The sequence below is a fragment of the Coregonus clupeaformis genome, unplaced genomic scaffold (genome assembly GCF_020615455.1).
Source record: "Coregonus clupeaformis isolate EN_2021a unplaced genomic scaffold, ASM2061545v1 scaf0077, whole genome shotgun sequence".
Classification (NCBI taxonomy): Eukaryota; Metazoa; Chordata; class Actinopteri; order Salmoniformes; family Salmonidae; genus Coregonus; species Coregonus clupeaformis.
In genome coordinates this window covers 235,504-261,730 of record NW_025533532.1, presented here as the reverse complement: position 1 = coordinate 261,730, position 26,227 = coordinate 235,504, and the positions used below count along the sequence as shown (strand labels likewise).

At 41.8% G+C, this 26,227-nt stretch overlaps 1 protein-coding gene across 1 annotated transcript in view; it reads right to left on the bottom strand.

Annotated features, from left to right (window-relative positions):
* The window catches only part of LOC121539683 (phospholipase B1, membrane-associated-like), a 43,400-nt gene extending 17,173 nt beyond the window's left edge, over positions 1 to 26,227 (bottom strand). The window contains exon 1 of the mRNA XM_041848362.2: positions 26,167 to 26,227. Coding sequence (XP_041704296.2) covers positions 26,167 to 26,199 — 33 coding nt within the window. The 5' untranslated portion in view covers positions 26,200 to 26,227. The remainder of the gene's footprint in view (positions 1 to 26,166) is intronic.

Genomic DNA, 26,227 nt, shown 5'->3' with positions numbered 1-26,227 from the left:
AATAAAGAAAAATATATAAAGTATAAAGTAATCCTTCTACCTCCTCTCCCCCACACAAAAAAAAGAAAGAAAAAAAAAGTGGTTGTCCCACTGGCTAGCATAAGTTGAATGCACCAATTTGTAAGTTGCTCTGGAAGAAGCACATGAAGGTCCTGGAGTGGCCTAGCCAGTCTCCAGACATTAATCCCATAGAAAATCTGGGGAGGGAGCTGAAGGTTCGAGTTGCCAAACATCCGCTTCGAAACCTTAATGACTTGGAGAAGATCTGCAAAGAGGAGTGGGACAAAATCCCTCCTGAGATGTGTGCAAACCTGGTTGGCAACTACAAGAAACGTCTGACCTCTGTGATTGCCAACAAGGGTTTTGCCACCAAGTACTAAGTCATGTTTTACAGAGGGGTCAAATACTTATTTCCCTCATTAAAATGCAAATCAATTTGTAACATTTTTGACATGCGTTTTTCTGGATTTTTTTTGGTTGTTATTCTGTCTCTCACTGTTCAAATAAACCTACCATTAAAATTATAGACTGATCATTTCTTTGTCAGTGGGCAAACGTACAAAATCAGCAGGGGATCAAATACTTTTTTCCCTCACTGTACATAACATATCTTGGCGGTTAGATTTAGAGTCAGTTCTATCAGTAAATGTAAAATATTAAAAGACTAGTACTACAGATGGATGTTTGTCAAACCAGTTGTTCTCAACTGGTTTTGCCTCAGGACCAAAATGTTTACTATTTTTAAACTATTTTAAATGCTGTATTCATAATGACTGTAGCAATTATATGACAAGGGAACAAATTCCCACCTCTTTCATTGTAAATAACTCCAAATAGCAATTGATGACGAATGTTGGCATGCTCACTGGTTTGAGAACTCAAAATCAACTAAATCCACTAAATGATGCTGCTAATAGCTCTTTATTGAAATACTGTATATAGAGAATACCTAAAATGAATTACAATATGAATAAAAAATTATATTTATGGATGTTAAAAAGCAGCTTTTCTCTGTGACCCTTCTCGGCCTGTTAGGAAACATCAGAGTGGTTTTGGTGTATACCGGTCAAAAACAGCTGATTTGCCAGCTCAGCCAATGCTTAGCACATACACTTGGATATCCAGACTGCCCGCCAGGAAGGCTGCAGCAAACCAAGTCAAATAGAAATACTATGGATGGATTCAGGATTTGGAAACGCACAATGTATTTGTATTTATTATAGATCCCCATTAGCTGCTGCCGTGGCTAATGGAGACCGGCAAAATTAAGGCAGTTATACCATTTTAAAAACATTACAATACATTTATAACCGATTTCACAACACACTATAATAATATAATATGCCATTTAGCAGACGCTTTTACCCAAAGCGACTTACAGTCATGTGCGCATACATTGTGTGTGACCTCAGGCCCCTTCTCCACTACCACATATCTACAACACATGTACATCCATCTGTAGTACTACTCACTCAAGGCAATTCAACTGGCAAATAATCAGTATAGAGACAAAGTGGAGTTGCAATTCAACGGCTCAGACACAAGATGTATATGGCAGGGTCTACAGACAATCACGGACTACAAAAGGAAAACCAGCCACGTCGCCAACACCGACGTCTTGCTTCCAGACAAGCTAAACACCTTCTTCGCCCGCTTTGAGGACAACACAGTGCCACTGACGAGGCCCACTACCAAGGACTGTGGCCTCTCCTTCTCCATGGCCGACGTGATTAAGACATTTAAGCATGTTAACCCCCGCAAGGCTGCCGGCCCAGACGGCATCCCTAACCGCGTCCTCAGAGCATGTGTAGACCAGCTGGCTGGTGTGTTCATGGACATATTGAATCTCTCCCTTTCCCACAGACGATGCAATCGCCATCACACTGCACACTGCCCTATCCCATCTGGACAAGAGGAATACCTATGTAAGAATGCTGTTCATTGACTATAGCTCAGCATTCAACACCATAGTCCCCTCCAAGCTCATCATTAAGCTCGAGGCCCTGGGTCTGAACCCCGCCCTGTGCAACTGGGTCCTGGATTTCCTGATGGGCCGCTCAACACTGGGGCCCCACAAGGGTGCGTGCTCAGCCCCCTCCTGTACTCCCTGTTCACCCATGACTGCGTGGCCAAGCACTCCTCCAACTCAATCATCAAGTTTTCAGACGACACAACAGTCGTAGGCTTGATTACCAACAATGACGGGACAGCCTACAGGGAGGAGATGAGGGCTCTGGGAGTGTGGTGCCTGGAAAATAATCTCTCACTCAACATTAACAAAACAAAGGAGATGATCGTGGACTTCAGGAAACAGCAGAGGGTGCACCCCCCTATCCACATCGACGGGACCGCAGTGGAGAAGGTGGAAAGCTTCAAATTCCTTGGCGTACATGTCACCGACAAACTGAAATGGTCCACCCACGCAGACAGTGTGGTGAAGAAGGCGCAACAGACCCTCTTCAACCTCAGGAGGCTGAAGAAATTCGGCTTAGCAACTAAAACCCTCACAAACTTTTACAGATGCACAATTGAGAGCATCCTGTCGGGCTGTAGCACCGCCTGGTACGGCAACTGCACCGCCCACAACCGCAGGGCTCTCCAGAGGGTGGTGCGGTCTGCCGAACGCATTACCGGGGGCAAACTACCCGCCCTCCAAGACACATACAGCACCCGATGTCACAGGAAGGCCAAAAAGATCATCAAGGACATCAACCACCCGAGCCACTGCCTGTTCACCCCGCTATCATCCAGAAGGCGAGGTCAGTACAGGTGCATCAAAGCTGGGACCGAGAGAATGAAAAACAGCTTCTATCTCAAGGCCATCAGACTGTTAAATAGCCATCACTAGCACATTAGAGGCTGCTGCTGCCTATATATATATACTGCATTCTATTCTACAATATTCTACTGTATCTTAGTCCATGCCGCTCTGTCATTGCTTGTCCATATATGTATATATTCTTAAATCCCATTCCTTACTAGTTTTGTGTGTATTGGGTATATGTTGTGAAATTGTTAGATATTACTTGTTCGATATTACTGCACTGTCGGAGCTAGAAGCGCAAGCATTTCGCTACACCTGCAATAACATCTGCTAAACATGTGTATGTGACAAATACAATTTGATTGTATGTTTGCCTATGTTTGTATTGCTTCACAGTAACCGCTGTTCCATAAGGTGTATTTTTAACTGTTAAAAAAAAAAAATCTGATTCTACTGCTTGCATCAGTTTCCTGATGTGGAATAGAGTTCCATGTAGTCATTGCTCTATGTAGTACTGTGCGCCTCCCATAGTCTGTTCTGAACTTGGGGACTGTGAAGAGGGTGTCTGGGCTGTGTGCCAGTCGTTCAAACAGACTGCTCTGTGCTTTCAACATGTCAACACCTCTCATAAACACAAGCAGTGATGATGTCAATCTCTCCCCCACTTTCAGCCAGCAGAGATTGACATGTATATTATTAATGTTTCCTCTCTGTGTACATCCAAGGGCCAGCCGTGCTGCCCTGTTCTGAGCCAATTGCAATTGTCCCTCTTTGTGTCACCTGACCACACGACTGAACAGTAGTCCAGGTGCGACAAAACTATGGCCTGTAGGACCTGCCTTGTTGATAGTGCTGTTAAGAAGGTAGCGCTTTATTATGGACAGATTTCTCCCAATCTCAATGGAACTACTAGGGCACTTTACTATAACAGTAATACATGCACTGATTATTTCACAAGCATGAGTCGTTTCTGTCCATGGCTTTGTCACTATTCCTGATGTGGTTGTTAGCTAGCTAGTAGGGATTGCTAGCAGCTAAGCTAGTTAGCTGCTTCTACATATATTAGGCTTGACACATGACATTTTTAACAACGCTTTTTTCTGATAAAAACTAGTTAATTCCATCCACCATGGAGCCAAGTTTCATAATATTACCATATGTCCCAGCTGCTTGCCATAGTTTTGAAGTAATCACAAAAAAACTGGCCTTATTTTAGGACATTTTTCACCCTGCCAGCTCATATTAGTTCTATTGAGCACAGGCACCAACTCATATTCCAAATGTTCTATTCCCAGTCCATTGTTCTGCATCACAATGCCAGCTTCGCTATTGTTAGCAATGAGATTTACCCACATAAACCTTGAAGGCTTATCTCAGGTAACTTAATATTAACACAGCTACTTAGTGCCACCTGGGTACACATTGTGGTAACCCACAGTGGCAGAGATGGCTGGCTCCTACCCTTCAAAAATGAAACATTTTCTGGTCATGGTTTACCATATTTTTCCAGGAGAAGGTGTAAAACCTAAACTGAACCCGTGTCCCTGTCCTCTTTTTCAAGATGTTGCCCATTTAAACTGGCAGAATAAAATTTTTGATAAAGAAAAAACATTTTGTTTGATGATTTTTGTTGTTTCTAAATGGCTGCTGGGTAATTTGATATGCATCGAAATCTGTTCATTTGTAGGCATCAAATTGACCATATGCTATGCAAGTTCACTGAGTTGCAAACCAAATGGGTGGGTCTAGCTCATTGATTTGTAATTCTGACGCAGTTGCTACGTCAGATTATGAACCCAGTGAGTATCGTGAATGAAGTATGTAGTACCCACAGATGGCCACGGGGAGGAGCAAGAGAGCAAAAGAGGTATAAACCCATACTGTTTTTTGCAGAAAAAAATAGAAACCGAAACCTTCCGCTAACCTAACCCTAGGTATATCCCTTAAAAAAGTTAGGTATAACCTATTTTAGCCTTAACCCTAACCGTATCCGTAACCCTGAACAGACAGTAACCCTAGCCATAACCCCAATTCTAGGGTAAAGTAGCCTACAACACTAATTATATTATGTTAGTAAATACCATTAACGTACTAAATTGCATATTCTTGTTTTTGTTTTTATCAAAACCTAGGTAAGTATTTGCTGTTTTGAATTATTAGTTATTTTGAGGTAAATCAGCAAAAAAAGAAACGTCCTCTCACTGTCAACTGCGTTTATTTTCAGCAAACTTAACATGAGTAAATATTTTTATGAACATAATAAGATTCAACAACTGAGACATAAACTGAACAAGTTCCACAGACATGTGACTAACAGAAATTGAATAATGTGTCCCTGAACAAAGGGGGGGTCAAAATCAAAAGTAACAGTCAGTATCTGGTGTGGCCACCAGCTGCATTAAGTACTGCAGTGCATCTCCTCCTCATGGACTGCAACAGATTTGCCAGTTCTTGCTGTGAGATGTTACCCCACTCTTCCACCAATGCACCTGCAAGTTCCCGGACATTTCTGGGGGAAATGGCCCTAGCCCTCACCCTCCGATCCAACAGGTCCAAGACATGCTCAATGGGATTGAGATCCGGGCTCTTCGCTGGCCATGGCAGAACACTGACATTCCTGTCTTGCAGGAAATCACGCAAAGAACGAGCAGTATGGCTGGTGGCATTGTCATGCTGGAGGGTCATGTCAGGATGAGCCTGCAGGAAGGGTACCACATGAGGGAGGAGGATGTCTTCCCTGTAACGCACAGCGTTGAGATTGCCTGCAATGACAACAAGCTCAGTCCGATGATGCTGTGACACACCACCCCAGACCATGACGGACCCTCCACCTCCAAATCGATCCCGCTCCAGAGTACAGGCCTCGGTGTAATGCTCATTCCTTTGACGATAAACGCGAATCCGACCATCACCCCTGGTAAGACAAAACTGCGACTCGTCAGTGAAGAGCACTTTTTGCCAGTCCTGTCTGGTCCAGCGATGGTGGGTTTGTGCCCATAGGCAACGTTGTTACTGGTGATGTCTGGTGAGGACCTGCCTTACAACAGGCCTACAAGCCCTCTCTCAGCCTATTACGGACGGTCTGAGCACTGATGGAGGGATTGTGCATTCCTGGTGTAACTCGGGCAGTTGTTGTTGCCATCCTGTACCTGTCCTGCAGGTGTGATGTTCGGATGTACCGATCCTGTGCAGGTGTTGTTACACGTGGTCTGCCACTGCGAGGACACTCAGCTGTCCGTCCTGTCTCCCTGTAGCGCTGTCTTAGGCATCTCACAGTACGGACATTGCAATTTATTGCCCTGGCCACATCTGCAGTCCTCATGCCTCCTTGCAGCATGCCTAAGGCACGTTCACGCAGATGAGCAGGGACCCTGGGCATCTTTTTTGGGGTGTTTTTCCGAGTCAATAGAAAGGCCTCTTTAGTGTCCTAAGTTTCATAACTGTGACCTTAATTACCTACCGTCTGTAAGCTGTTAGTGTCTTAACGACCGTTCCACAGGTGCATGTTCATTAAATGTTTATGGTTCATTGAACATGCATTGGGAAACAGTGTTTAAACCCTTTACAGATCTGTGAAGTTATTTGGATGTTTACAAATTATCTTTGAAAGACAGGGTCCTGAAAAAGGGATGTTACTTTTTTGCTGAGTTTATTTATTATTGCAAGGCAGAACACTTGATAAACAAGCCACATTTTTTTTTTCAAATGTGGTTTGAAATGGGTGTGACCTAGTAACCTCTATGTGAAAGTCCAACAATTAGCGTGGGGCAGGTTTGAGACTGATCTCTGGAATTAATAGACCCCTTTCTGTGTTTGCAAACATTGTCGCACGGCAGAACAAGGGGGAGTTCTTGTAGAACGGCAGCAAAAAAAGCCTCTATTTACATGTTGCTTATGAGTGCATTTCACACTACTTTTGGATTGAATTTCCTGCTTAATATAATGTTTGTGTCATCATCACAAATCAACTGCATTATACCTTAAAAACACTTCAGCCAGTAAAATGGCTCTTTGGCTAGCTTTTGCTACAGCCTGTATCAATGAGAGTTAGCATTCCAGCTAACAACTGCTACATCCAAAATAGTTATTTTGCAAAGATCACAACCAAATATAATCTTAGCGACTGTTCAAGCAAGAATCAAAACATCATTGTAAGTGTATGAGAACCCAAAAACTTTATTTTGTTTAGAATGTAATAAAAACTTAAATCTAGGCTAAATTGAATGGGTGCAGATGGCGACGGCTTTCTTACTGCCGCCAAGAGTCGCGCACATCAGTTCGTGACATCAGTGTCTCGTGTACTGGAAAGGGTCTATAAGAAAAATATGCTTTATTTCTTAGCTGCCTCTACAAGGTCTTTACGGTCTGCTGTGAATTTATCACTTATAATTGCACGGCGGTAATCTTTGTGCCAGAACGCTCAGCTATCAGGTGGAGAGGTAAGGAGTGATATATGCCAATTAGGAATGAGGGGGATGATTAGGTGGCCATGATGAAATGTGGCCAGGTTGGGAATTTAGCCATGACACCGGGGTGAACATCCCTACTCTTACAATAAGTGCCATGGGATTTTGAATGATCACAGAGAGTCAGGACACCCATTTTAACGTTCCATCCGAAAGACGCCACCCTTCGCAGGGCAATGTCCCCAAACGTAATCAAGGTTTGAAATGATTATGTTTTAGTCAAAATTATATATGTTTAGGCTTCTTGAAGTCAATTTGCAATCTAATCTAATTTGTTTTATTATGTTCCAGCCCCCCGACCATCCGCTCAAGAAGAAATTGGCTCGCGTCTGAATCTAGTTGATGATCCCTGTTGTATAGGCTTTGTCCTTTTTGCTAACACGAGTTGTGGATCGCTTGGCTTGCTAGCTAGCTTGTGTGCACTTCTTTTTCTTTGCTATTATGGCGGTCCGCAATCAAATGTTATAGGTGCATGCCGCCACATACTGTATTGACTGTGTATCAGCCTACTATTCTGTAATAGGAATTCATTACACTTTGTGAAAAAATTCCCCTACCAACTAACCCTACACCCATTAAAACCTAATCACTAGTATTCCACTACTTTGGCCCTATGTGATCCTATACCAAGCCAGTAGCCTGGGAGGAAGGGACACTATTATTCAAAACACCTTGTAACTCTTCTGCAGTAAAATCTCGTACACCCAAGTACTTCTCTGCATCTGCCACCACATCTATCCTTTGTGATTTACAGTACATTCCATTCCTGCGTTACACTTACTGAAGCAAGTTATTCCAATCATTCTCTATTGACTTCGGCCTTCTCACAGGCATTATTTTAGGATCCCTCACCCTGGAACCATCTTCCTCTACTACTCTCTCCACTGCCTGAGCATACGACACCTTCTGCACTGCTCTGATCCTGGCAACCTCAACCTGCATTTCTCTCACCGGACACCTCTGATCTCCAGCACCATGGGTATCCCTACAGTTTACACACACAACTTTTTCCTCCTGCACACTTTTATTTAACCTTCATTTTGAAAGGGAAGTTATACTGAGACTAGGGTCTCTTTTACATATGAGCCCTGCATAAATACAACAAACACATACAATATAGAAAATTACAAATTATATTCAGAAAAACAGACACATTTATCAACATAGAGGTCTCCGGTCATTACTCTGAACTGACCAAGGGGGACCAGAACATCTAATTTCAGAGAGCTCTGTAAGTTGTTCTACATAAAGGGCACAAAAAAACTAAAAGCAGTGTTACCCAAGCCTGAGACCGGGTTTGGTCATTTGTAAGTCTAAATTGAATTAATGATAATAGATACATAGGACGTTTCTGCATGAGTGCTTTGTAGATAAACACAAGAAAATGCTGCTCTCTCCTTACATACAAAGAGGCCTAACCCACTTTTTCATACAAAACACAATGGTGAGTTTGATAACCATCACCAGTAATAAACCTAAGGGCACAATGTAAAAAACAGCATCTAGTGGTTTATGTGTAGATGCTGCTGCATGCATATAGATAATATCCCTCACCTGGTTCACTAACTACTTCTCAGATAGAGTTCAATGTGTCAAATCGGAGGGCCTGTTGTCTGGACCTCTGGCCGTCTCTATGGGGGTGCCACAGGGTTCAATTCTCGGGCCGACTCTATTCTCTGTGTATATCAATGATGTTCGTCTTGCTGCTGGTGAAGCTCGGATCCACCTCTATGCGGACGACACCATTTTGTATACATCTGGCCCTTCATTGGACACTGTGTTAACAAACCTCCAAACGAGCTTCAACGCCATACAACACTCCTTCCGTAGCCTCCAACTGCTCTTAAACACTAGTAAAACTAAATGCATGCTCTTCAACCGAACGCTGCTTGCACCCGCCCACCCGACTAGAATCACTACTCTCGGCGAATCTGACCTAGAGTATGTGGACAACTACCTATCTGGGTAGACTGTAATCTCTCCTTCCAGACTCACATTAAGCATCTCCAATCAAAAGTTAGATCTAGAATCGGCTTCCTATTTCGCAACAAAGCCTCCTTCACTCATGCTGCCAAACATGCCCTCGTAAAACTGACTATCCTACCGATCCTTGACTTTGGCGATGTCATTTACAAAATAGCCTCCAACACACTACTCAGCAAATTGGATGTAGTCTATCACAGTGCCATCCGTTTTGTCACCAAAGCCCCATATACTACCCACCATTGTGACCTGTACGCTCTTGTTGGCAGGCCCTCACTACATATTCGTTGCCAAACCCACTGGCTCCAGGTCATCTATAAATCACTGCTTGGCAAATCCCTGTCTTACCTTAGCTCACTGGTCACCATAGCAACACACACCCGTAGTCTGCGCTCCAGCAGGTATATCTCACTGGTCATCCCCAAAGCCAACACCTCCTTTGGCCGCCGTAACTTCCGGTTCTCTGCTGCCAATGACTGGAACGAACTGCAAAAATCTCTGAAGCTGGAGACTCTTATCTCCCTCACTAACTTTGAGCGTCAGTTGTCAGAGCAGCTTACCGATCACTGCACCTGTACACAGCCATTCTGAAATTAGCCCACCCAACTACCTCATCCCCATATTGTTATTTATTTTGCTAATTTGCGCCCCAGTATCTCTATTTGCACATCATCTTTTGCACATCTATCATTCCAGTGTTAATACGAAATTGTAACTATTTTGCACTATGGCCTATTTATTGCCTTACCTCCATAACTTACTACATTCGCACACACTGTTTATAAAATATGTTTGTATTTTTGACTTTATGTTTTGTTTATTTATATAGATTGTAAACAGTAGTGGGCCGAGTATTGAACCTTGGGGTACTCATTTATGTAACTCAAGGAACTCAGATTTGACCCCATCTACCTTGATGGCCTGAGTTTTGTCGTTTAGATAATTATGAAACCATCACAAGCATCAGTACCCAAGCCTATCGAGGAAAGCTTATTCAACAGAATAACATGGTCTACAGTATAAAAAGCTTTTGGCAAGTCTACAAACATGGCAGCACAATTCTTTCTATCATCTCAAGGCATTTGCAATACCATTTTCATGGTAGCCATAGTGGTACTATATTTAGGTCTGAATCTGGATTGATTAACATTAAGAATACAATTTACAGATAGAAAATAACGTAGCTGTTTGTTGACCAATGACTAGTATTGGAAATGGGTCTGGAAATGGGTCGATAATTATCAAGATCAATACTATCCCCGCCCTTATGGAGTGGTAGCACAAAAGCTGCTTTCTACACTTTTGGAATATTTCCTGATACTGAAGTTAAATAAAAAATGTGTGATATTGAGCCAGCAATGAGGGGCGATTTGCCCAGTTTAACCGAGGCACTGCACCTATTTCTCAATTGCCTAAATAGCTGCCAATCAGCTAACGAGCCATTTTGTCTAGCCTTGGCCAAGGCTTGATTTCTTATCAAGAGGAGGTCTGAGAGTACAGGAGAGTACCATGGGTTAGTTCGTTTTTTTGACTTTGAGTCGCTGGAAAGGTGTATGTTTATCAGCCAGAGAAGTAAAATTGTTGAAAAAAATTCAAGTGCCAAAATAGGGTCTGGTATGCAGCTAGTAGAAAAAAGCTCTGAATAATATGTATCATGAAGGAACGCCTGGGGCGAGAATTTTCCAAAAATATATCTTCACAATTAGGGTCAGAGTTATTAAATTTGGTATCTCTAATGCAAGCAATAGGGCAGTGGTCGCTGATATTATTTGCAAAAACATCACTACTAAGCTATATGGAATTATTTTAAGAAGGTCATACCAAGGATCATTTTGCTATTTGATTTTGAATTTTAAGACCCGTTGAAGTATCAGAAAATAAAATAATAATAAGTGATGAAAAAATATTTTTGGCCTTACTGCTATTTGCCCATGCACAAGCATTGAATAACAGATTTACTACATGGAACAACAGATAGTCCCCCAAAAAATCTAAAGGAAGTTTGATCTGAGGTGTCTGTCCTATATCTGAGAGATATACGAAAGATCAGTATGTATTAGTTATACATTTTTTACATGTATTTAACCCCTTATGTTTGGCACTATATAAGCATTTGGAAAGTATTCAGACCCCTTGACTTTTTACACATTTTGTTACGATACAGCCGTACATTTTTTTCCTCATCAATCACACAATACCCCATAATGACAAAGCGAAAACAGTTTAGACATTTTTGCAAATGTGTTAAAAATAAAAATAAGATACCTTATTTACATAAGTATTCTGACCCTTTGCTATGAGACTCAAAATTGAGCTCAGGTGCATCCTGTTTCCATTGATCATCCTTGAGATGTTTCTACAACTTGATTGGAGTCCACCTAGGGCTGTTGTGGTGACCGTATTACCGCCACACCGACGGTCACAAGTCACGAAGGCAGTCCAATTCCACATGACCATTTAGTCACGGTAAGTAGGCTTCTCCAAGCTCTGATACTGCTGCTGGTCATTAGTAGCCTACCAAACTTGCTAACTGCCTGGTACTCAGTACTCTATTGTCCCTCTAATCACTCTGACATCAATGCAAGTGTATTCGAAAATCAAATCAAACACTTTATGAGAGCCCATGAGCTCATGTTGCGCAACATTTCTATAGGCTATGCAATTTTGGGAGGCCGCTAATAATAAGAGGAGGGTCCCATCAGCTTTCTATAGGCTAGCCCTACTATATTTATTTCTCAACTTTCCTAATATTAAGCACATTGCTTATATTTACAACAGGAGTATAGCCTACCTGGCTGGCATGAAAATAAACCATGGGGAAAAGCGTCCTCCATTCGCCATTTAAGTGCATAGATGACATGTTTCGATACAGGTGCGTGATAATGGACTATTCTAAATCAAAACAATTGTCACATATATATTATATAATTATATAAAGTATTTTTTAATAATGGTGTTTTCCGCTAATGGAACATTCGCGCTTATAGCCTACTACCATGTGCGCATTGCTGCGCTTATAATGTGAAGAAATAGCCTAATAGTTTATCAACATTTTAAGCTAAACGTTCTGATCTGTTGCGTCAGCCACATTGCATACAAAATGTTTTTTGATGCTAGTGGTTGTATTAATTTGGGATCTATCGCATCCCACAACTGTCCCAGCCTACGTTTGGAATATTTATTTATCGCACAGAATAGGTCGACTTTTGTACTATGGGGGATAGTAGATTGACATAGGCTAATGCTTTTGCTGTTCGTTAGGCCTACTCATCTTGTTGGCTGACGAAAAGTACATGTGGACTGTTCTTCCAATATCTTCAATATGCACATCGGAATTGGATAAGGACGCACGCAGTTGCGTCCCCGATGTGTCTGTCTACACTTGTAGCCTGTGAGAAAGACCCGATCACATGACTGAGAGCCATGTGAGTGAGAGTTGCTTCGGATTGCGCAGCACACTCAGGGAGAAAAGGCACAATGCAGCACTCAGGGCCGCAAAAGGCATGGATTTTTTTAGGGTGCATTACGGCCACAAAGGGGATGCTGCTGTGAAATTCGAGGCATTATCAAGTGCTTGTCAAATTGTGAATGAGAGACTATTGGAGTGTGTACAGCCTGCGCAAAAAAAACTAAGCAGAGCTCATACCTTTCAAGCGACTTTTTTCAAATCATCATTAGAGTCTCATCATGCAGCCTTACAATGTATTAAAAATAAAAACATATAGCCCAACGTTTATCAAATAACTAAAGTTACATTATTAACTCTAAATTAAGCATATAGGAGTACCTATTTATTTGTTAACCGCTCAACACATAATAGCCGCATGTGCGCACTCCTTCAAATTGTTTGGAGAAAATATTTATATTTTATTCAGGTTTGTTCAATTGTATTCTTCATACTGCAAAATAATAAAAAATAATGCCATGGAATTCTAAGCAAATCTTGTCTGCTAAATTAACTAGTGTAGCCCACAGCCATTTGGCATTGCCACATCAGGACCTAACATAACGACTATTATTTTCTTCTGAAAAAGACTACATTTCCTTCATATCATGCTTCTTTAGACCTTTCTAAAATAAATAATGGATTTATTGTGAAGATATAGGCTATATTACATGGATTTTTAGACTTTTTAAAATGGCTGTAGGCTATGTGTGGAGGCCAGGAGATGCTAAATGTGTTTATGTTAATTAAACTGTAAATTAACGTGAGACCGACAGTTATTTGCTTGACAATCACCGGCTGACTACATTTCGTGACCGCCACAGCCCTAAGTCCACCTGTGGTAAATTCAATTGATTGGACATGATTTGGAAAGGTACACACCTGTCTATATAAGGTCCCACAGTTGACAGTGCATGTCAGAGCAAAAACCAAGCCATGAGGTCAATGGAATTGTCCGTAAAGCTGCAAGAAAGGATTGTGTCGATGGAAGACGTTTGGGACCACCAAGACTCTTCCTAGAGCTGGCCGCCCGGCCAAACTGAGCAATTGGGGGTGAAGAGCCTTGGTCAGGGAGGTGACCAAGAACCCGATGGTCACTCTGATAGAGCGCCAGAGTTCCTCTGTGGAGATAGGAGAACCTTCCAGAAGGACCACCATCTCTGCAGCACTCCACCAATCAGGCCTTTATGGTAGTGTGGCCAGATGGAAGCCACTCCTGAGTAAAAGGCACATGACAGCCCGCTTGGAGTTTGCCAAAAGGCACCTAAAGGACTCTCAGAACATGAGAAGCAAGATTCTCTGGTCTGATGAAACCAAGATTGAACTCTTTGGCCTGAATGCCAAGTGTAATGTCTAGAGGAAACCAGGCACCGCTCATCACCTTGCCAATACCATCCCTACAGTGAAGCATGATAATGTCAGCATCATGCTGTGGGGAAAGATGAACAGAGCAAAGTACAGAGAGATCCTTGATCAAAACCTGCTCCAGAGCACTCCAGAGTGCAATTAATTAATGTTCAATTTCCTTCTGCAGCACTCCATATTTACTTTTAATAAAGTATGTTCCACTTTCTTCCTTTTTTTCCTGCCCGCCTTCTTACTGAACTCAATCGGTTCCCCTGACTCCATCTCCAAGTCCAACAACCATTAGGGCGTACCCGCTATCTTGTGACTCATCCTGCTTCCCCAGCTTGTGCAGACTCATGTGCCCATGTCTAACCTAGTCCTTCTCCCCACCAGAGAAATTGGGGAAAAAATGAATAAGTTGCTGGATCAATCACGTACGGCCTGTCTCGGCCAAGAAGAATGATGTCATTCTCCAAGCAAATTTGAAGCACTTTTTGAAACAGTTTGTTTCAAAAACATGTTTGAGATGGGGTTTTACTGAGTGGCTTTTCTCTAATTTATGCTTTGGCCACAACTACAAGTAAAGGACAAGTCAACCAAATTATTTGGGTATGAGCTGAAAATTTAGATTTTCACTGGACCCCCTAGAGTCGATTCCCGAGCGTCAATCTAATAATCTAATAACATGTCATGATTGTCCTGTGAGGATCCAAATAGGTCAGATCAGGTTTGCAATTAATAACTTCAACCAGTACCCCTCTCACCCACAGAGAGGGGGAGGAGGGAACTGTGGGGGTTTGACACCTCACGCCCTGTTGTAAGTCAAAGGAGAGGAGATCCAGGGTCTCCCTCTCCAAATTCACAAAGGAATGGTCTTTGTCTCTAGAGGCCTTTCCCCGCTGAAACATTAACAAATTCAAAAGCGAATACTGGAACAATATTCCTAACAGAGAACGTGGGGAATGTCAGAGGCGATCTATAGAAAACAAATGTTGTTTGGTTGGTTATTTTGTGATGTCATTAAAAATGTTATAAAGGAAATACTGTAACTTATTAAGTATACCCACTACATGTACAAAGTTTCCATCCGATGCGTTGTGCTTGAAATCTGAAAAACGATGAAAGTATTTTTGTTAAGATAGGGATGTGATTTAAGGAGCCATAAGAGATAATGGTTTTACACAAAACTTTGCACAGTAGGTAGCCACGCCCCGAGTGAGGTCAGAGAGCGTGTCGGCCTGACGGAACCACCCCTTTCAACCAGAGTGCATAAAAGGATTGGTAAAGAAATTCAAATTTAGACCAGAAAAGCGTGAAGCGGGAGCTACACGTTTAAAGTGGTTGGAACTCTGAATTGCAACACGAGGTGAAGAAGGAAAACTCACCTTCCGGACAATCATTGGTACGGCTGATTAGCTGTCCTAAGTAAAGTATCTTCGAAAGCGAATTTAAGTAGGACCATCCTCTGTTACTCTGATCGTGTTACACTACTCTCATCACCGGATACCGGACAACTACAGAGGAGAACAACAGTAGAAGGCCCAACTCCCTTTCCAGGGCGGTCCTGTCCACCGAGAGATACACGGTGAACCAGACATTTCAAGTAAATACATTCAGGATTTCTTACTCAAAGAGGGCAGCGGTTCGTGTGCAAAGTATATAGGTACTGTAGGTGAGTGTAGTTTCTGAATGTATCGAAGTATTATCTCTGTCCTTCTCTCTCTCTCCCTCTCCATCTCTTCTTGTTAACAAGCAGCCATGTTGTTGTCATTCCGCTAGGGACCTGTTTTCTCCAGTCAATAACTGGTGCAGAGTGTGTATGTTTATCCTGTGTTCCCATTTAATTAGCTAGTAAATAAATAATTAAACTAATTTGTGTAGTACTGAATCAAAAGTAAGGTTTGGGTTTTTGGAGATGTAAGGAGGTTACGACGTTCAGAGTGATGATATGGTACGAGGCTATGATTAATAAGTTGACTGTTTATAGATGTGATAGAGTTTAATTTGGGTGATGGTAACTCTTTGAAGAACCACTCTCGTGGTGCCCCAGATCCTAATGAGTTAATTGTTACATGATTAATTTAAATTGGGTAACAATTAAACATAGTTAGTTAATTAATGATAACAGTCTTCAGATTAATGTTAAAGTTACATCACGACAAACGTAATAAAATAATCTCCCACAAAATCCGTCTGTTTAAGCTAGAGATATGGGCTGTGTCTCAATCCACAGCATCCGCATATGTCGTCCTTCCACATCTGCGGTGGAAGGTGTCAGAGCTACAGCGCTGTTTGTCAGACCAGGAGACATCCTGAAAATTCATCTCTGAAAGTAAATAATGTACTTACATTCAGTAATCTTGCTCTGATTTGTCATCCTGAGGGTAACAGAGATAAAAAGTAGTGTTGTTTTGTTTGATAAAATCCATTTTTATATCCTAACACGGTCCTTGTTTTATACAGCGTTTCGCCTGAATTCCAACTAGTTGAACTTGCAACAAAACATTTCAACGTAATATAAAACGCTACACCTTGTTTCACCCAGTCAGGTTGGGTTTTTCTGCAATCCTCAGATACTCTAGAAGGCGACAGAACTTGTTTCATAATTCTGCATAACCCATTGGCTAATCAAAAGGTATATTAGCCCACCAAGGATTGACATAATTACGCACCAATGAGACGGGCGGTGTTCACTTGATTGACTGTATCTTGGTCCAATGACCACCTACCATTTTGAAACATAGCTAGCTAGATAGCCAATGAGATTGGCTTTACAGGAGTATGTGATGGTCCTTTGTGTGAGTAAAAGCCATTTTGCCATTGTGCAACCTACATCGGGCAGATAAAATCGAGAGAACAAAGAGGGACACATATTACACACGCACGCTCGATTACTTTTACTAAGTTTATTGCTATTTTAGGAAGTAGAACATGGCTAATAAAACAGGAAAATCTTAAATCGAAGACAAAGTATACAGATTTGGATGAGATTATTGCAGAAATCGATCGGGAATGTGACATAGAAGTTGATGAGGACTCAGTGATTACACTGTAGACGCACGCTGATTTCTTTTGGATGGGAAAGACGTAACTTTAGACTGGTAAGTAAAACACTTTATTTCTTCTCATGCTAATGCCATTGTTTAAATGGTTGCATATTATTCATCTGAGATATTTTTCTTTGATTGCTATATATATACATTGAGGGAAAAAAGTATTTGATCCCCTGCTGAATTTGTACGTTTGCCCACTGACAAATAAATGATCAATCTATAATTTTAATGGTAGGTTTATTTGAACAGTGAGAGACAGAATAACAACAAAAAAATCCAGAAAAACGCATGTCAAAAATGTTATAAATTGATTTGCATTTTAATGAGGGAAATAAGTATTTGACCCCCTCTCAATCAGAAAGATTTCTGGCTCCCAGGTGTCTTTTATACAGGTAACGAGCTGAGATTAGGAGCACACTCTTAAAGGGAGTGCTCCAAATCTCAGCTTGTTACCTGTATAAAAGACAACTGTCCACAGAAACAATGAATCAATCAGATTCCAAACTCTCCACCATGGCCAAGACCAAAGAGCTCTCCAAGGATGTCAGGGACAAGTTTGTAGACCTACACAAGGCTGGAATGGGCTACAAGACCATCGCCAAGCAGCTTGGTGAGAAGGTGACAACAGTTGGTGCGATTATACGCGAATGGAAGAAACATAAAAGACCTGTCGATCTCCCTCGGCCTGGGGCTCCATGCAAGATCTCACCTCGTGGAGTTGCAATGATCATGAGAACGGTGAGGAATCAGCCCAGAACTACACTGGAGGATCTTGTCAATGATCTCAAGGAAGCTGGGACCATAGGTCACCAAGAAAATAATTGGTAACACACTACGCCGTGAAGGACTGAAATCCTGAAGCGCCCGCAAGGTCCCCCTGCTCAAGAAAGCATATATACATGCCCGTCTGAAGTTTGCCAATGAACATCTGAATGATTCAGAGGAGAACTGGGTGAAAGTGTTGTGGTCAGATCAGACCAAAATCGAGCTCTTTGGCATCAACTCAACTCGCCGTGTTTGGAGGAGGAGGAATGCTGCCTATGACCCCAAGAACACCATCCCCACCGTCAAACATGGAGGTGGAAACATTATGCTTTGGGGGTGTTTTTCACCTCATCAAAGGGACGATGGACGGGGCCATGTACCGTCAAATCTTGGATGAGAACCTCCTTCCCTCAGCCAGGGCATTGAAAATGGGTCGTGAATGGGTATTCCAGCATGACATTGACCCAAAACACACAGCCAAGGCAACAAAGGAGTGGCTCAAGAAGAAGCACATTAAGGTCCTGGAGTGGCCTAGCCAGTCTCCAGACCTTAATCCCATAGAAAATCTGTGGAGGGAGCTGAAGGTTCGAGTTGCCAAACGTCAGCCTCGAAACCTTAATGACTTGGAGAAGATCTGCAAAGAGGAGTGGAACAAAATCCCTCCTGAGATGTGTGCAAACCTGGTGGCCAACTACAAGAAACGTCTGACCTCTGTGATTGCCAACAAGGGTTTTGCCACCAAGTACTAAGTCATGTTTTGCAAAAGGGTCAAATACTTATTTCCCTCATTAAAATGCAAATCAATGTATAACATTTTTGACATGCGTTTTTCTGGATTTTTTTGTTGTTATTCTGTCTCTCACTGTTCAAATAAACCTGCCATTAAAATTATAGACTGATCATGTCTTTGTCAGTGTTCACTATAATGAAATAAGTTTACTAATAGTAAATAGGGCACTCGAAAACCACAGGCACAGCATGTGATAGTCAACATAAAATACACATTGGCTAGGGCTCACCCCCCTGCTAAAATAATTGATGCAGGGCTCACCCCCTACTAAAATAAAGGTTCAATAAAATAAGTAATAGTAAATTTGAGTTCTTACTGCATTTAAAAAATCTTCTATAGTGCTAGAGACTCAGTCAACATAAAATACACAATGGCTATGCTAATACATCTTAGCTCTGTATAAATACATTGTAGGTCTGTGCCCTATTTACTATTGGTAAACACATTTCATCATAGTGATTGTGTTCCCCAAACTCTATATAATATATGTATATAAATAATGTATATGTTGTTTATTTGATGTATTGATGCAGGACTCATCCGTAAAAGTATTGATGCAAGGCTCACCAACTGCTAAAATACAGGTTCAATAAAATAAGTAATAGTAAACTTGAGTTCTTACTGATTAAAAAATATATATTCTATAGTGCTAGAGACTCTGACTCAAATGACCTCTGGGAGCCAACACTAAAGACACCACATTCAAGTCCTCCATTAGAAATTGGTTCATTCAGTCGGACCCCTACTGCTGTCTCTGGCTCCACACCCACCCCGCCCGGCCATCTAGATGTGTGAAGGTTAGTGTCTTATGTAGGGAAGCTAATGATCCATCATGTATGACATTCCTGGGAGTGTGTAAACTTGTATTTTTTATTACCATAGCATTTTTGTATGTTCTCTATAGTTACAGTGGGGAATAAAAGTATTTAGTCAGCCACCAATTGTGCAAATTCTCCCACTTAAAAAGATGAGAGAGGCCTGTAATTTTCATCATGTCTGTATGTACTTGAAAATGTATCAATTTACCAATTCGGCCACTTGGGCAAACTCATGAGGGACACCTGGGTGACTTCATACTAAATGTTATGTAGCTCGCTCATTCTTGAAGGTATCAGTCTGAAACTTTGCACACACTGTTGACCTCTTGTTATCGTAATCTATGGCTTTTATTTTTCATGTCAAAGATGCAACTAAAATAAAAATAGAAAACCGTTTTTTTTGTTTGTTTTATCTTTTACCAGATCTATTATGTTATGTTCTCCTACAATAATTTCAAATTTCCACAAACTTCAAAGTGTTTCCTTTCAAATAGTATCAATAATTTGCATATCATTGCTTCAGGTCCTGAGCTACAGGCAGTTAGGTTTGGATATGTCATTTAGGCGGAAATTAAATAATAAAAATATAAAAAATAATTAGTCATTTAGCAGACGCTCTTATCCAGAGCGACTTACAGGAGCAATTAGGGTTAAGTGCCTTGCTCAAGGGCACATCGACAGATTTTTCACCTAGTCGTCTCGGGGATTAGAACCAGAGACCTTTCGGTTACTGGCACAACGCTCTTAACCACTAAGCTACCTGCCGCCAGGTGTGATCCTAAAGGTGTGATCCTAAAGAGGTTAAAGCGCTACAAAGATAAATATAAAGTTCCCATAGAGGACTCGAATAATGGAACACCCAACACTATCCATGGTGGGGATTGTAATAAAAACAATAAAATGCAACAGTATTCAATTAGTATTCAACTTTCTATTTATATTATTTATAAATAGATAAGACAGCATTAAAATAAACAACAATTATTGAAATAATACATCTTGAAATATAAGGAGCTGGAACACAAAAGTACTCAAAAGCCCGAAATTAGGTAGGAATAAACATGGTAGAGATAAAAACACAGCAAACAGAGGACATAGAAGGCACAGTATGTGGGTATGGGCGGGTGTATATGTGGGGGGAGCGAAATGCCTTTTATGCTCGCTTCGAGGCAAGCAACACTGAAGCATGCATGAGAGCATCAGCTGTTCCAGACGACTGTGTGAAAACGCTCTCGGTAGCCAATGTGAACAAGACCTTTAAACAGGTCAACATTCACAAAGCCGCGGAGCCAGACGGATTACTCAAAGCATGCACGGATCAACTGGCAAGTGTCTTCACTGACATTTTCAACCTCTCCCTGACCGAGTCTGTAATACCTACATGTTTCAAGCAGACCCTGTGCCCAAGGAAGCGAAGGTAACCTCCCTAAATGATTACCGCCCCGTAGCACTCACGTCAGTAGCCATGAAGTGCTTTGAAAGGCTGGTCATGGTTCACATCAACAGCATCATCCCGGATACCCTAGACCCACTCCAATTCCCATATCGCCCCAACAGATCCACTGATGACGCAATCTCAATCGCACTCCACACTGCCCTTTCCCACCAGGACAAAAGGAACACCTATGTGAGAATTCTGTTCATTGACTACAGCTCAGCGTTCAACACCATAGTGCCCACAAAGCTCATCACCAAGCTAAGGACCCCCCCTAATTTGTTTTTACACTGCTGATACCCGCTGTATATTATCTATGCATAGTCACTTTACCCCTACCTACATGTACAAATTACCTCGACTACCCTGTACCCCTGCACATTGACTCGGTACTGGTACCCCCTGTATATAACCTCGTTATTGTTATTTTATTGTGTTACTTTTTATAATTTTTTACTTTAGTTTCTTTGGTAAATATTTTCTTAACTCTTTCTTGAACTGCATTGTTGATTAAGGGCTTGTAAGGAAGCATTTCACGGTAAGGTCTACACCTGTTGTATTCGGCGCATGTGACAAATAAAGTTTGATTTAATTTGATTTGATCCCCAGGCCACTACTCTACTATCACATATCTACAATACAAAATCCATATGTACGTGTGTGTAGAGTGCGTGTCTTATCATCTTCCGACCCTCCCTGTCTAAGCCTCCAGTATCTATGCCTCAATAGTCTATGTGCCGGGGGGCAAGGTTAAGTCTGTTATATCTGGTGTTATTCTCCTGTCTTATCTGGTGTCCTGTGTGAATTTAAGTATGCTCCCTCTAATTCTCTCTCGGTCTCTCTCTCCCTCCCCTCCCGGAGGACCTGAGCCCTAGGGCCATGCCTCAGGACTACCTGGCCTGATGACACCTTGCTGTCCCCAGTCCACCTGGTCGTGCTGCTGCTCCAGTTTCCACTCTTCTGCCTGCGGCTATGAAACCCTGACCTGTTCACCGGACGTGCTACCTTGTCCCAGACCTGCTGTTTTCAACTCTCTCTCTACCGTACCTGCTATTTCAACCTCTAAATGCCCGGCTATGAAAAGCCAAGTGACATTTACTCCTGATGTACTGACCTGTTGCAACCTCTACAACCACTGTGATGATTATTTGACCCTGCTAGTCATCTATGAATGTTTGAACATCTTGGAAAAAAATGTACAGTGCCTTGCAAAAGTATTCATCCCCCTTGGTGTTTTTCCTATTTTGTTGGATTACAACCTGTAATTTAAATGGATTTTTATTTGGATTTCATGTAATGGACATACACAAAATAGTCTAAATTGGTGAAGTGAAATGAAAAAAATCACTTGTTTCAACAAATTCTAAAAAATAAATAACGAAAAAGTGGTGCGTGCATATGTATTCACCCCCTTTGCTATGAAGCCCCTAAATAAGATGTGGTGCAACCAATTACCTTCAGAAGTTACATAATTAGTTAAATAAAGTCCACCTTTGTGCAATCTAAGTGTCACATGATCTGTCACATGATCTCAGTATATATACACACCTGTTCTGAAAGGCCTCAGAGTCTGCAACACCACTAAGCAAGGGGCACCACCAAGCAAGCGGCACCATGAAGTCCAAGGAGCTCTCCAAACAGGTCAGGGACAAAGTTGTGGAGAAGTCCAGATCAGGGTTGGGTTATAAAAAAATATCAGAAACTTTGAACATCCCACGGAGCACTATTAAATCCATTATATAAAAAATGGAAAGAATATGGCTCCACAACAAACCTGCCAAGAGAGGGCTGCCCACCAAAATTCACGGACCAGGCAAGGAGGGCATTAATCAGAGAGGCTCTGCAGATTGGAGTATCTGTCCATAGGACCACTTTAAGCCATAAACTCCACAGAGCTGGGCTTTACGGATGAATGGCCAGAAAAAAGCCATTGCTTAAAGGAAAAAATAAGCAAACACGTTTGGTGTTCGCCAAAAGGCATGTGGGAGACTCCCCAAACATATGGAAGAAGGTCCTCTGGTCAGATGAGACTAAAATTGAGCTTTTTGGTCACACCTCCTGAGTGGCGCAGTGGTCTAAGGCACTGCATTGCAGTGCTAGCTGTGCCACTAGAGATCCTGGTTCGAATCCAGGCTCTGTTGTAGCCGGCCGGGAGACCCATGGGGCGGCGCACAATTTGTCCAGGGTAGGGGAGAGAATGGCCGGCAGGGATGTAGCTCAGTTGGTAGAGCATGGCGTTTGCAATGCCAGGATTGTGGGTTTGTTTCCCACGGGGGTCAGTATGAAAAAAAAATAAGATAAGAGCGTCTGCTAAATGACTAAAATGTAAATCAAGGAAATCGCAATGTCTGGCGCAAACCCATCACCCCGAGAACACCATGAATGTTTTTCATCGGCAGGGACTGGGAAACTGGTCAGAATTGAAGGAATTATGGATGGTGCTAAATACAGGGAAATTCTTGAGGGAAACCCGTTTCAGTCTTCCAGAGATTTGAGACTGGGACGGAGGTTCACCATCCAGCAGGACAATGACCCTAAGCATACTGCTAAAGCAACACTCGAGTGGTTTAAGGGGAAACATTGAAATGTCTTGGAATGGCCTAGTCAAAGCCTAGACCTCAATCCAATTGAGAATCTGTGGTATGACTTAAAGATTGCTGTACACCAGCGGAACCCATCCAATTTGAAGGAGCTGGAGCAGTTTTGCCGTGAAGAATGGGCAAAAATCCCAGTGGCTAGATGTGCCAAGCTTATAGAGACATACCCCAAGAGACTTGCAGCTGTAATTGCTGCAAAAGGTGGCTCTACAAAGGATTGACTTGCTTGTCTGTTTCACAATAAAAAATATTTTGCATCTTCAAAGTGGTAGGCATGTTGTAAATCAAATGATACAAACCCCCCAAAAAATCCACTTTAATTCCAGGTTGTAAGGCAACAAAATAGGAAAAATGCCAAGGGGGGTGTATACTTTCGCAAGACACTGTACAGTTATAATCTCCACCCGGCACAGCCAGAAGGGGCCTGGCCACCTCTCAGAGCCTGGTTCCTCTCTAGGTTTCTTCCTAGGTTTCTGCCTTTCTAGGGAGTTTTTCCTAGCCACCGTGCTTCTACATCTGCATTGCTTGCTGTTTGGGGTTTTAGGCTGGGTTTCTGTATAGCACTTTGTGACATCTGCTGATGTAAAAAGGGCTTTATAAATACATTTGATTGATTGATTGATGTGTGTCTGTGCCTGTGTTTGTCTCTTCATAGTCCCCGCTGTTTGTTTTTAAAATCTGATTCTACTGCTTGCATCAGTTACCTGATGTGGAATAGAGTTCCATGTAGCCATGGCTCTATGTAGTACTGTGCGTCTCCTATAGTCTGTTCTGGATTTAGGGATTGTGAAGGGACCTTTGGTGGCATGTCTTGCGGAGTATGCATGGGTGTCCGAGCTGTGTGCTAGCATGTCAACACTTCTTACAAACAAGTAGTGATGAAGTCAATCTGTCCTCCACTTTGAGCCATGAGAGATTTACATGCATATTATTAATGTTAGCTCTCCATGCACATTTAAGGGCTAGACGTGCTGCCCTGTTCTGAGCCAATTGTAATTTTTCGAGGTCCCTCTTTGTGGCACCTGACCACATGACTGAACAGTAGTCCAGGTGCGACAAAACTAGAGCCTGTAGGACCTGCCTTGTTGATAGTGTTGTTTAAAAGGCAGGATAGCGCTTTATCATGGACAGACTTCTCCCCATCTTAGCTACTGTTATATTAACATGTTTTGACCATGACAGTTTACAATCCAGGGTTACTACAAGCAGCTTAGTCACCTCAAGTAACTAAATTTCCATATTATTTATTATAAGATTTAGCTGAGGTTTAGTGAATGAGGGGTGAATGGGGTGCACTACAACCAAACAGAAGCAAATGGAACAAAACTGGGAGGGACCTACCTGAATTTGTCCAATAGAAACTCTTGGTTTCATTGAAAAATGTTTTATGTTTGAAGTAAACGGTTTCCGTTGCAAAACGTTTTGCTACGGTGCAAAAATTTTTGCAACAGTGTCTGACTAATGAATACACCCCTGGTGTAGTGATAACTATCTGGAAATAAATGTCAAGAAAACACAAGACTTGGTGATCAATTTCCAACGAGATATGGCAGGCATCCCCTCCACAAAAAAATGGGACTCAGAAATCCAGAGAGTGAATACATACAAATATCTCAGGTTTAAAATTGACAACAAGCAGATCTTAGAAATTGACAAAAAACTGAGCCTTTTGAAAACCCAGCACTGCCTCTATTTCATGAGAAATTTGAACTATTTGAATTACCCTGATGACCCTGTTCTACAGCAGTGTAGTCCAGAGCATCCTTTCATTCTGCCTCACGTGTGTTCGGTAACATGTGTGTCCAGGACCATAAGAAGCTGGAGAGAGAGGTCAGACAAGCCAGCTAAATTATTGGCAGTGCCCAAATGTCTGTGACTGAACTCTACAGAAAGCTGATGACGAACAAAGCAAAACAGCTAATGGATGATGCAAGCCACCCATTCCTGGAGCACCAAATCCACACCTAAAAACCTTCATCCCAGCGGCTGGAACTGTCAGAGCTATCCATCCCCTGTACATAGCTCCTCCCCTCCCCCCATGGTATATGGACTTGCTTCTTATTTATTCTGTTTGTAATTACGTGTGAACCATATTCCAAACTGAATATAGCAAAGGTCTTCTAATCTAATAATAGGCCTAGGCTACAAGTAATCTTCTCAAAGTCATGCAATTGTGCTACTTTTTATTTAATTGAGTCAGCAAAAAGTTTGCCTACATTTAAATGAGTATGAAGAATTAGTAAGTAGGCCCTACTGGAAATGTTCATACAGTCCGTTTGCCATTCAAACGTGTTCATTTAACATGTCAAAGATACATTTCAGAGTGCATGTTACATTTTGATTACATGGGTTGCCACACCTTTTTATTTATTTTTTACAGCTGAGTACTTAAAAGAAAAACTCAAGTTTTCAAAATATACAACCTTCAAAATACAGAAATACAGCCGGAATTATGCATTTTGCTTCATATGATGCAAAACGCGGCATCATCTGATGCAAAATGCATCATACCACCTGTATTTTTGTATTTTGAAAGTTATTGCTTGTCAGTGATTGCTGACATGCAAAACATTGTGGGATATAAACAATGGACTAATGAAATATTGTTTTTGGGTGGAATTTTCCTTTAAGCCTAAAACTAAACCATGCAAATTTCCCACATAAAATTAGGTTCCATGCCCAATGATAAAGAAGTCCTATTACCTCTTTGTAGAGCAGGTCCAAGCTCGCCATCATATGCCGGCTATAGTTCTTGGGGGATAAT